Source organism: Molossus molossus, unplaced genomic scaffold, assembly GCF_014108415.1.
Source record: "Molossus molossus isolate mMolMol1 unplaced genomic scaffold, mMolMol1.p scaffold_m16_p_21, whole genome shotgun sequence".
Lineage (NCBI taxonomy): Eukaryota > Metazoa > Chordata > Mammalia > Chiroptera > Molossidae > Molossus > Molossus molossus.
The window spans coordinates 27,240,263-27,253,259 of record NW_023425357.1 but is presented as its reverse complement, the minus strand read 5'-3'; the positions used below and the strand labels follow the sequence as shown (position 1 = coordinate 27,253,259).

General features: G+C 46.0%; 1 protein-coding gene across 9 annotated transcripts in view; it reads left to right on the top strand.

The window, feature by feature from the left end:
* The window catches only part of WWOX (WW domain containing oxidoreductase), a 954,172-nt gene that overhangs the window by 67,558 nt on the left and 873,617 nt on the right, over positions 1–12,997 (top strand). The window contains exon 6 of one of the 9 annotated variants that reach the window (XM_036276001.1): positions 5,259–5,706. The exons of the other annotated variants lie outside the window; for them this stretch is intronic. Within the exon in view, the coding sequence (XP_036131894.1) occupies positions 5,259–5,429 (171 nt within the window). The 3' untranslated portion in view covers positions 5,430–5,706. Of the gene's footprint in view, positions 1–5,258; positions 5,707–12,997 lie in introns of those variants that run through there. 9 annotated transcript variants of the gene reach the window in all.

Sequence of the window (12,997 nt, the reverse complement as noted above, 5' to 3'; positions counted from 1 at the left end):
TTGTTGCCTCGTTTCCCTCGTCTGTAAACTGGGGGTGACACTAGTACCTGAATCTTAAGGCTGCTGCGAAGATTCACTGAAGCCTTGCACATAAAGCGAAGTCAGAACGGCGCCCAGGCACCTACTGTGCGCTACACAAATGCTGGCAACGACCACAACAGTTACGTGGGGTCCCAGTGTGGTCCTGCCCCCGCCTACCTGTCCGGGCTCATCTCTGACCGTTCTCTTCCTCGTTCCAACCTCATATCAATCTCACTGATGTTCCCAAACCCTTCCATCTCTCCATGTCTTTGCTCAGATTTCTTCTGCTTGGAAGGACCTCAGCCAAACTTGTCCATCTAACCAATGCTCTGTGTCCTGCAGACTTCTGTCCACGGGTGTCTTTCCCTTTTCTCCCAGGCAGGTTCCAGGGACGTGGCAGTGTCTGAGAAAGCCAAGGGTCCCACCCCCAAGGAACTTACAGTCCACGTTTCGGATTTTAAATACGCCTCCATCACAGCGCTGCCCACACTGTACATTGATGGTTTGCCCGTGGTCTCCTTGCTTAATCAACACACGTTTATTGGTATTTATTCGGTGCCAGGTATCCCAGTAAATGAGCATGTGTGGACATTGTCCTTGCCCTCGAGGAGTCTGGGGGTGGCTGCAGGCATGTACATTAACAGTGATAGCAGCAGTCACGATCACAGCGACACTCTGGCAGGGTGTGTATGTGTTTCCTGTGGGCGGGGAGGAGGTGAGCAGACCGCACTGTGGCCTGAGCTCAGCGACACTCGGGCAGATGCCCTGCCTGTCTCTCCTTGCTGTGCACGGTGTGGGACCAGTTGGTTAGAGGTAGGAAGGTTTTTCTTGGACTTCGACCTTCTAGTTAGTGGCTGTGAGCATGGATTTTGGAAGCAGCCCGACAGAGGTTGGAAGCCTGGCTCTGTCATCTCATAGCGGCGTGTGGGCTCAGCCACGTGCTCTTGCGTGTGCCGCTCTCCATCTAAACATGGAGCATGGGGGTGTCGTATCCCTTCTCATACGGGGCTTGTCAGGATTTGCCATAACAGTGCCCGGCTCGTGTCCATGCTCAGGAACACTGCTCACTGCGCCGAAGGCGTCTGCTGTTACCGTTCTGTGCCTTGCGCGTCTTGGGTTCTCACCCACCAAGGCACCCGACCGTCCCCTTTTCCCACTAACAAGTCTTCTGCCCACGAGGGGCTGCCGCCTCAGTGCCAGACAGAGCCTCAGCTGGGTAGATTTGCTTCATGCTCAAACAAAGGTTCCTTGCTGCAGCGCTGGATTTTGTAGGATAGCGACAGTCTCCAGAAACCTCTGGTCCGTGAGCCAATTTGGAGAAAATTGAATCGTTCTCCGGGCCTCTCGGCTCGCATCCTAAAAGGCTGCGCACACACTCTGGGCAGGCTTCAGCAACTTCACATCAAGGACCCCATCGCCGCCCCGAAATGAAAACATCCCCCGTCGCTCCCCGCACGCGAAGCCGGAGTCTGCGCCTGGCACAGGACTTGGCGGCGGCAGTAACACTTCCTCCGGCCCTGTCACAGGGTCCTACAGGAGGCAGACGCCACTTACCGTGCTCAGTGCTGCTCCCTGTGAGCAATAAGAACAAGGAGTAGGAGCTGTCAGGATCCCAAATGTTCAGAAGCACTTCCAGCTAGAGGTAGGACAGGTCTTTTGAAGTCTGCAGAGAAGAGGTTTCACATTCAAACTTGTCGAGCAGGGCTGGGAGAGGCCATGGTCTAATGTAGCCACTCCCTGCGCGGTTTCTCATCTCGTCGCAGACACCGACCTCACGGCACCCTGTTCGTCTCCGCAGCAAGCCCCCTCCTGCAGAAATAGTCGCGGATGCGGTGACTGACAGTGATCAGGGTCTTATGATCTGTGGAGAATTTAGACGAGAAAGAAAGTGGGTGAATTAAAAATATTAAACAGCTTAGCTGGCACCCACATAGATGAATCCTTGAGATCTATTTTCTTCCCCCTTCATACTATAAACATATGGCATGAATTTTCTGCTCTCATTACAGATACTGAGAGAAGGCAAAGACAAATATTTATATTACATTCATGTTTTACAGTAAAAATACTGTTCGGTTTGTTTATACAGTTCCACTGTTACAGTTTTTATAGTTGGTAATGAAACCACTGTAAAACCAAGCCTAGGTTATATAGCAGATGCGATAAGCCCTAATATTCAGGGAGATACCCGGGATGGAATAGCTGATGTCACACGTATGAAATCAACAACTGAATTATGGGTTAGGGCAGCTGAGCTGTGCCGTAATAACAACCTCCGGATCTCTGGGGCCTGAAACCACAAAGGTTTATTTCTTGCTCCAACTATGTTTCCGTCATGAGTCGCTTGGAGGGCTCTGTTAGGTGGGGACCTCGCTCAGCCACCCAGACTGGCAGCAGCTGGCATGGCGGGGTACCATGGCGGAGGAGGAGAAGGCACGCTGGTCCCCGCACGGCTCTGCAAGCGTGTGCTCAGAACTGACGCTGCCACGTGTGCTCAGACTCCGTTGGCCAGAGCAGTCTCCTGGCCGCGTGCCCCTCCAAGGGCGCCAGGCTGCAGACCGCCATGTGCATGGAAGGAGGTGGCGAGCTGAAGTCTCCGAAGATGGCACCAAAGACTTCCTGCCACCGCTACTCCAAGCCTTTTTGTAGTTATTTAACTGATATTTTATTTATTTGTTATTATTTATTTTATTTTATTTTTCCTTTATTGATTTTAGAGAGAGAGGAAGGGAGAGGGAGAGAGATGGAAACATCGATGAGAGAGAATATCAATTGGCCACCTCCTGCATGTCCCCCACTGGGGATTGGGCCCACAACCTGGGCATGTGTCTTGACGGGGAATTGAACCGGCGACCTCTTGGTGCATGGGTCACCACTCAACCACTGAGCCACACCAGCCGGACTATTTATTTATTTACTTTTATTATTATTGTTCTTTTTTAAATCCTTACCCAAGGATATTTTTCTATTTATCTTCAGATAGAGTGGGAGGGGAGGAGAGAGAGGGAGAGAGAAACATCAATGTGAGAGGGACACATCGACTGGTTGCCTCTTGCATGATCCAACCAGGGGTGGGGACGAACTGCAACCTGAGATACGTGCCCTTGGCTGGAATCGAACCTGCGACTCTTTGGTCCACAGGCCGATGCTCTAACCGCTGAGCCAAACCGGGCAGGGCTTATATTTTATTTTTAATGCAACTTTGGATCCGAAGGGGACAGGAAAGGCCTCACAGATCTTTCTGCCCGCCATGCCCACCCTCTTTAAAGCTGGTGAGACTCTGCCTTCACTTCATGATGCTCTGGGTAGACAGGAGTCACAGCAGTCCCCAGGAACACATCACAGCGCAGAAACATCTTCAAAGCCACAAGCGTTTTCAAGTTGAGCTGTGAATTTTACCTTTTTTTAAAATAACTTTACATCTGGAAGCTCGTTAGTAGACCGCACTCTTTTTAAATATATTATCCTCAAGTGATATACACTGTCACCATGAGGTAGGCACAGAATGCTGGAGGTAAGCATTCATCCAAAGGGAGTAGAAATGTAATTATGATAACAGCTCCAAGTGACTTCTAACAGCAACATAAAGGTGGTATCTAGAACTGAGCTGTCCAGTAGGGTGGCCACCAGCCACAGGTGGCAATTGAATGCTTGAAAGGTGACTAGTCCAGATCGACCTGATCTGTAAACGTGAAATGCAATACCTATCGGATGGTGAGGACTAAGCATACAAATATGTAAAATATTTTATTAATATTCTTATATTGATTCCATGCTGACATGATAGCTTAGATATACTGTGTTAAATAAAATATTTTAAAAGTAACTTGACCAGTCTCTTTTTACCCTTTTTTTGACACAGCTACCAGAAAAATTACGTTAGACACGTGGCATGCGTGGTGTTTTGAACAGCCCTGATCCAAAGGGAAGCCACCGGGGAGGAAAAAGTATAATTCGGCATCTTTCTCACAAATCCCCAGTTGCTAGAACTCACAGTTTAACCTGACAGTTTATATCCTTTGACTTGTTAGGAGATTTTACTTTACATGAGTCTTTGTAAAATCTTTTAATTTTATAATAATTTTGGTCTCTCATAGAAGTTGCAAAGAATAGTACAGGGTTCGCGGGTAAGCTTCCCCCAGCCTCCCCCAATAACAACATCTTCGTGAACACAGCACAGTGATCAAATCTAGGAAGCTGACATCGCCACAATGCTATTAACTAAACTACAGATTTTATTCCTATTTCACCAGTTTTGACATGTACTCATTTGTGTATGTGTGTGTGTGCGTGTCATTCTAAGAAATGTTACCACATAGATAGATTTGTGTAATCACCACCACAGCCTGGTTATAGAGCTGTTCTTTCATTACCCGCCACCCCTAACCCCCAATAAGAACCTTTACTTTAGTTTTTGTTTCAGATCTAATTTTTAATATAACATGAAGTAAGACCCTATAGGGTTAAAATAGCTAGTGCTTTGGAGGGCTTAAAAAAGAGGTGGGGGGGGGGGGGTTTGGTAATCATTATTATTGAAATGCCAGTGAATCCAGATTTTTTGTTCTTTGTGTTACTTCCCAGGGAGGCTATTCCTGAGGGTAAAACTAGGCAATTCGACAGCCAGGCTTTCGTTTGCCCGTCCGTTCTGCCCTTGGCTGAGTTATGCCAGGCGTCACACAATGCGCTGGGTAGACACCAAGAAGAAAAGCCTGCGCTCAGGAAACTCATAGTGTTTGGAGGGTCACCGAAATGCTCCCCTAGAAGGCGAGGCATGGCACGATAGAAGTTGGTGCTTTGACCCACCAGAGAGAAGAAAATGGCACAGTGTGTTTATCCAAGTCTCGGGAGCCAGCCTATTGCCCTTCCTATACCTTGACTTAAGCAGAGTAAGAAGGGCTTAGATCACATCAGGAGACTACTCTTCCCAGCCTGTTGTAAAGAAGGGAATGCTGTCCCCGTCACTAGGCGTTTTGTGTGATGCAGATAAGCCAGGTGGTCTGTGAAGTGTTCACTAGTTCTAACTCCTAGATTTCTAGATTTTTTTTTTTTCTTCCAAGGAAGAACCTCAGAAGTTGTGTTTGGAAATACTTACTATTTGTGTGTGTGTGTGTGTGTGTGTGTTGGAAAGCTTTTTTAAACAAGGTTAACTTGGCTGTTGTTTCTGTGGCTATTTAAAGTCATGTTTCTTGTTACGGGTTTTTGTGTCCCAGGATTTATGTCCATTTCTCGTTGTCAAGGTGGTGAGCGGTCCATCATCCTCTGCACATGGCAGGAGGCCACGGAGAAGCGCCTGTGTGCATTTTCTCCGGGCTCCCCCGCCCAGGGACCTGCACACTGCGATTCGTCTGCTTCCCCGCACCCCTTTGAAGCGTGCTGCCCAAACACAGGCACCGTGCTCCTCGGCTTAACTTTTCCTGAAGCAAACAGGAGGATCATGTCATCAGCTCTACAGGCCATACATCAGTATAGCGTGTTGTACGTTTTATGAACCCAGGGGTATATTTGGCCTTTTCCCCCCTGAAATTATGGAATCGTATTTGCAAGGCTTGTTTTTTCACCCCAGGATCTGTTGTGACTTTGGAAATCTTAAAACAAGCCAACAGTAGTTCCCATTAGAGTCCCATGTGATGATGGACGAGAAACCTAATTTCTTTGAGCCTCAGTTTCCATGTGTGTAAACTGAAGAGACCAGTAATGATGCTCATATGATTTGTTGCATTGTAGTGTGAGGCACACGGATGACATTCAGTGAGCTTGATTTTTGTCCATATGACTGTTCTGTAATTTTATGAAAACAGATAAAGCCTCTAAGCATTGGACCCGGCATATACGAACGAGTACATTTCAGTTCCTTTGTCCTATTTGTTGAATGAGCGACTGGATGAATGAATGAATGAGTGAGTGAACTTGAATTCTTCAGTCTCAATTAGCTTTCTGTTTGGAGATGGAAAGAAACTCTAAATAACTGTAATAAATCATGTCGAACCAACTCAGAAAACAAGTAAAACGATGTATAGAAGCTAGATAAATTTTCATTTCCCTTTTTATGTCTTTTTTTTTAAGTCTTTATTTGCGTATGATACAGATGCTTGGATTTAAACAGATTCCTCGGTGGATGTGGGTGGTTTTTAGGGATTTAATGACGTGATGGGTGTTTCCCAGGCATTTCAGGCCTCCAAAGGCTTCCATTTGCATTAAGCGTTATGGATGCATTCCAAGAATTTAATTAATATAACATCTCTTCATTCATTGTAATTCCTCACCAGGGTTATAAGAACTTGGGAGTATTTAGTTTCTTATTTGGTTGATTAAAAGGTACTTCCTATGGTTTTTCCAACCAGCTGTTTTTTTCAAGAAATTTAGTGGTTATCAATGAATATTACATCCACCCAACTAGAACCATCACGTCGATGAGAAGAGCTTCCATCTGAACACAGAATAGTTCACTTGCCTCAGTTGGGAAAACCAGAGTTTTAAGGTTACAGATTGGAGGAACAGGGTCATAACTGAAAAACCCCAGAATAGTAGGACTATAATTTGGAAGTTATAAGGGTCTAATATTAGAAGAAGAAAAAAATAACAGCAAGTTATTTTTTAGAGCAGGCACTAAACTCTGGGCCATGATGATATGGTCCAGACTGAAAAGTCATTGGCTGATATAAAGGTGTCAATAGATCTATGGATATTAAGATCCCTAATGGGTATTGGGGAGGATGTGCCTTTTGATACATGGTTTTCCTTGTGGACCACTGGACACAATGGAACCTATGTGTGAGGAAGTATGACACATCTTCTGTTTTGATTACACGCTTGGCTGACCATAAAGATTAGATTAGATCCTGCTAAAACTTTGCAGAGGAGTGGGGAGGAGGGTTTGGCAGAGGAGAGGAGGGCGAGCGGGTAGGAAGACTTTGGAGAGGCAAGCAGAGGCGAGGTCAGTGCCAGAGTTCCTGACATTCCTTTAAGCTGGTATTTGGCTGAAGCCGTGGCTGAGAGGGGGCAGTTCATCTGCGGGACAGAGTTGTAAGAAGCGGGTTGGGGGCTGAGCCAAGCCAGAAACAGGAGCAAGCTTGGGTTCGTAGGACCGGGGATAGGTAGATTTCAGAGGCAAACTGACAAGTTAAGGGGCAAGATCTTCCGGGCTCTGGTTCACCTGTGCTGTGGTGGCCTCCCAGGAACCCTTGCGTGTGGTAGCCTAGCCCCCAAGGGTTTGCTCTTCACCGTTGCTTGTTGGTAGTCATCCCACCTTTGCTATTCTGATGACATAACCCACAGGTTACCCCATCTCCACCCTCTCCTTAGTCAGTGCAGGTTTGTGGGGGATGTGAAAGGCTGTGGCTCATTTGTTCATCTTCAGGGCCAAGTGAAGAGGGTTACAGGCAGAGTCATACGTGGGGCACAAACAATTGGGACAATAGCCTTTAAGTATATTCTTTGAGAAAAAGAAGGGGCCAAGGAGAGAATGGACAGCCAGTGGCCGATGTTGTAATAGCAGCCAAACCCCTCTTGTCTTTTCTCAGCAGCTCCCTTCCCACCCATATCTTCCCCATTGTGTGGCTGTCTTTCCTGCACCTCTTCCCATCCCTTTACCAACACCTCCATTCTGGGGGCTGTGGAAGTGAAGGTGTCATTAATCACTTGCATGAACTAGTTTGGGCCAGTTATGGTCCGTCACACCCTAGACAAGGTGACCGGTCCAAGATGGGCTCTTGGCTTAAGCTCTACCGGTCAATGGAGAAGATGCTCACTTGTCTGCAGGACTGGGAGCTAGAAGGATGTTCGTAGAAACTGCCGTGGTTCTGGCTACCAGGAGACAGAGTAAGAAACGTGAAGGTGAGCCGAAATGAGCGAGAGCAAAAGAGTTCCCTTGGCCAATGTCACCGCTGCCCTTGTCATTTATGGAGCTGATAGCCCGCTTTGTGTGTTAGGTAATATCTGATACGCCTGGTGACTCTTTAGCCATGTTTAGTGGGTGCTCTTACTCTCAGTGTTCCCCCTCACCTCCTGGTGGCTGCAGCTCATGCATTCCAGTCATTTCTGTGCTACAGACATGCTAGGAGGCAGAGTCGGGCCCCATTAAAGAGATTTGGCTAGCATCCTGCATATCTTCAAGGGCTGTCTATAGTCACACTGGTAACACAGGGGGAATACATTTTGGTTCCTGGAGTCAGAACCACTTGGGTTGAATCCCATCTCTGTTTCTAAATGGTTGTCCAACCTGAGTTGGGTCACTAATCTCTGAGACGACGTGGCATAGGGTTGTGAAGTGACAGCTAACGAATGGGACATTCAGGACAAAGTGCCTCCCGTGTCACAGGTCTAGCATTCTTTAGTTCCCTTTATGTTGTCCCCCCCAAACACCACTTGTTGGTATTTATCTGGAGCCCAGCCATCAGTAACCCGGTCAGTGCATGCTTTTCTCAAGGGCCTTTACTTGAGTCTGGAGACTTTGGTCTTCAATGTCCAAATACTAAAGATGGAAACCTGTGTGAAGGGTATATGTTTCACTTTTCACTCCCTTTTAAAGAGAAAACTGTGGAGTGAAATGCATTTTGCATGCTCCCTTCCCGCCCTCTGTGAAGAGGCTAGATGAGGCAAACGGGGCTGTCAGATCACTGGCTCGTCGCCCACCACACACCAGGGCGACCAGCCACCTGGCACCTTTGCGAGATTAGGGTAAGGGGCCCCTCCTCTTGTGGCCCGCAGCTCCTCAGCGGCTGGGCACACAGCCTGGCAAATGGCACTGAAGCTGCAACCCAGCCCATCCTGCCCCTTGGACCATGGTTGTTGAGTTAATCAACTAGACTGGTGATCTTTCCTTGACCACAGGTAGAGAAGGTAGAAAAACACACTCTGCCGATTGATAACAGCATGAGTTTCTAATACGTTTATTTGAGTTTTCAACAGAATGCTCCAAAACATATCAAAATGGTGCCAGCAATTTAGAGGTGTTCATTTGAAAACCTGTTTTGTCCATACTATATATAACATCCCACACGAGTATGTTAATTCCATTTTATCTATTAGTTTGAGTCTTTCTTTTTCCTGTGCACGGTTGCTGTTTTATAGCCACAGTGTGGTCAAATTAATGTAGATTTCCCACATGGGGAAGGTTTGGGGTGGGATTTATAGCCAGACAGGTTCTTGATCCTCAGAAGGGATTGTTAATGGAGGTGGGATTTGAGAACAGCGCTTCGGAGTAGTGCAAGGATGAATGGAGGGCGCAGCCATGTGGAACAGTGAATGGGACCGATTATTAGAGCGCTTCTCGGATTCTACGGGACACTTGATCATCAGAGTGACTTTCCTGAGCAGTGATAGACTGCTTGTACTTGGAATACTTTAATTTTTTTTCTTTATTAATTTTAGAGAGAGGAAGGGAGAGAGAGAAAGAGAGATAGAAAGATCGGTGAGAGAGAACATCGATCAGCCGCCTCCTGCATGCCCCCCACTGGGGATTTGGCCCACAACTTGGGCATGTGCCCTGACTGGGAATCGAACCAGCGACCTCACAGTGCATGGGTCCATGCTCAGCTACTGAGCCACACTGGCTGGGCTGGGCTGGAATACTTTTAATTAATATGTTTTGGTTATATTGAATGTATGACACATATTACTAAGATTTGATAAGGAATAACCTGGACATTATATGGAGAATAACAGTGACAAGGCTGTCCATCTGTTTTTGGGGGCAAGTTAATTAACCCCTGTTTCAGTTTCTTCATACATGAAAGGTGAACAGAAAGAGGCCCATGTCCCAGAACTCTGCCCGACACACAGTGAGCACTAAGGAATGTTCGTGGTGGATATATTCTCTTCCTTGTCCATGTTGTGACAGCAGCTATTCCAAAAACCTTTTATCTAGTAGGTGAGAATTCATTTATTACAGGTCTAGTGTTGTTATAGTTGAATGCTTTGAATTATATAACTTTCGTGAAAAACACAGCTATGACCTGAGTTTTGTGGTAGAAATCTTCCTCGTTAACTGCCAGGGAGCATGTATTAGTTTTTGCTGCAGTAACAAGCAACCCCAAGCTCTCCAAGGCTTACAAAAACAGATGTGTACATTTTTGCTCATGGCACACGAGGGCTGGTGGTTGGCTCTGGTTCTGCTGTCTTAACTGGTCTTCCCTGGGCTGTCCTGGGCTGTCCTGGGCTGTCCTGGGCTGCTTCTCATGGCTTCTCACTCCAGGACCCGGGCCGCAGGAGAAGTCACTAGGGCCATGCTGTTATCATGATAGAGGGCAAAAGGTCAGGGACTTCTATTCAGACATTGAAGTACCTCACGTCTGCATCAAGTCTCCTGGCCAAGACTCACGTCCGTGGGCCAGGGAAGTGTATTCCACCTGCAGGAAGACATGGCTAAGGCAAGGACGGCACACTCATTGTGACCAAACAGTGCAGTCTACCAAAGGTGACTGTTTTCATAGAGGTACCATTTCTCTTTCAGTGATACACCACTCCACAAGTTTGTTTAATTGATTTTTAAGGTCCTAGAAGTGCTTAAAACCACAAATATACAAGCCAAAAGGAAAAGTTCATCTGAAAGGGTGAGGAAAATATTGACCAGTCTCTTTTCTGAGAACCACACGCGCGGTCTTTGCAGTGACCAGTGACCAGTGACGTCATGAGCCTAGCGTGGATGGCCCAAGTGGGAAATAGCAGCTCCGAGTCCTTGAAAGAGGCCTCAGATTGATGGCCTGTATCCCAGGCTTCCCCAATCGGGGCTGTTTGCCCCCTAGATGCCTTAGTCAATCAGCAATTAATTTGAAATCCAAAGTTTCATTAAGTGTTATTGAGTTCCTCACGCTGACATTTGTGGCGCTATATTTCTTTAAAATCACAAACCATTTTTCATACTGTCGTTTGCATATTTTAACAGAAAAGACTACAGTTCTGGTATAAATGACCCAGTTTTCTGGATATATTTACTTGAATGTCATAAACTTATTATCTTTCTCTTCCACTTCATTGCTTTTCTGCTTTTCTCAAGTATTTTGAAATCATATTTTAAACATCATTACATAGCCTCTGAATTCTATCTAAAGTGTAAGTAAATTTTGCTGGGTGGAGATTTTCAAGACGATACCAAGCAGAGCTGGTCTTCTTTCAATCAGGTCTTATATAGCTGCAGTACCATCCCACGGCCGCTGAAGATGCGTGTTGGATGTTTAGAGGAGGGGCTGAGACTGACAAACACCAGCAATGTGGAATTTGCATGAACTGATGCTTAAATGAAGAGAAGCAGTCTCAGCTAAATATATATGTGTATATATGTATTTGTTTTTTGTTTGTTTGTTTTAATTTTTGGAGGGCTGGGTGAATGAGCATAAAGATGCACCTTTGAAAGACTTAATTTATTTTAAAAAAACAGTATAATGCCCCTCGCAAGTCAGGGGGCTTTGTTTGGTCCATTGATCTTCAGCAAGACAGGTTTATTGTAGCGGCTTAGTGGGTGACACTTTTGCTTTTTTAAGTTGAAAAAATAAGATTTCACTCAAGAATCCAAATTCTTAGCTTCGTTTTTAAATATTGGGACACATGGCAATAATCAGCAGGGGCCGAGTAGCAGCGGCATGTTTGTCGACGGGCCAGGCGCTCACAGCACACACGTCCCCCACCCCTTCGACTGTGACTCCTCTGCTTTCACCCTCACTCTGGGTCCTTTTAAACGCCTCTTTTTTTTTTTTTTCATTCTCAGCACTGTCTTATAACATGCTGACATTTTATTGAATTTTCTCATGGATCATATTTATTGCTTCTCGACCACCTTCCCCCAGTAGAATATGAGTTTGGGTGCAGAACACAATTGCACGTAGTAGGGCCTCCAGAAAGAGTCGTTAAAGGAAATAAATGCACGGAGTTGTTACCTGGCTAACGTTGCGCTTACAGCTCTGTTCTGCCGGCTGCTAAGATCCCCCACGTGGTCCCCCAGACAGCTGTTCCACACCCCAGTGCCTTGGCTCCCGTGGGCCCTCCTGTAGGGCTCCGCCCTTCCACTCCTTAGACCTTCAGACCCGTAGTCTCTTTTCCTTGACCATTATGTCTCGCGTGAGACTTTTCCCAGTCCCTGCGAACTGTCTGGAGCCTGATCCTTGATTAGATTAGACTGTCACCAAGACCATGCATTCCTTGAGGGATGGAGATGCAGCTTTTCATCTCTGTGACCCCACTCCTGGCTCACCTCCCACTGGCTAGTAGGTGATGATTAAATAGCCTCCAACCGAGTTCAGGTCCCTGAACTGCTGAAGGGTCCCTTCTGACACTGGCCACCTTCTGCCAATTTCCACATGCAGCAGTTGGGCAAGAAATCAGAAAGGCCGAATTCTACTCCATATCAGCTTTTGAATTTGTTTCCTCACTTCCTGTTTCTTGAGCCCAAGAATGCAAGACGTAAGCGTAAGCTAAGAACAGGATGGAATTGCTGCTCTATCTTCTGTTTCCTTTGGTCAGAGAAGAACACAGATCTGAGCTCTGTTTCAGAGGGTCACCGCACTTAACCCTTTGTCTCCTGAGGGCACCTTTCAGCAGAAGATGGTCCTGTGGTGTTAATGGTGAGGGCATAGATGATCTTATGATACCACACCTTCAAAGAAGTTTAACTAGATGATTGTACCTTTCAGCCATACCTGCATTAATTTAAAATGTATTGTAAGCGGGTTAAAATATTTCATTAATGAAAAAGGTAGGGCTAGCTTATGGTAAATACACTACTAAGTGTTTATAGTGCATTTCATATTTTACATGATTTCCTTTATAATTCTGCTTATCTTTTCATTCTAATTCCCTGAAGGACGTATAAAAGAACCCCTAAAGAGAGTAATTACTGCTGTACTCTTTAACCAAGGCTCCTTTTGCAAGGAGAAATCTGAGCTGCTTTTTAAAGAAGGCCGTTTTTAAATAAAAATGCAAATAAGCTACTTTGTAACCACATTAATTACCCACCTAGCCTCTTATTACCATGTTTGTATTGTTT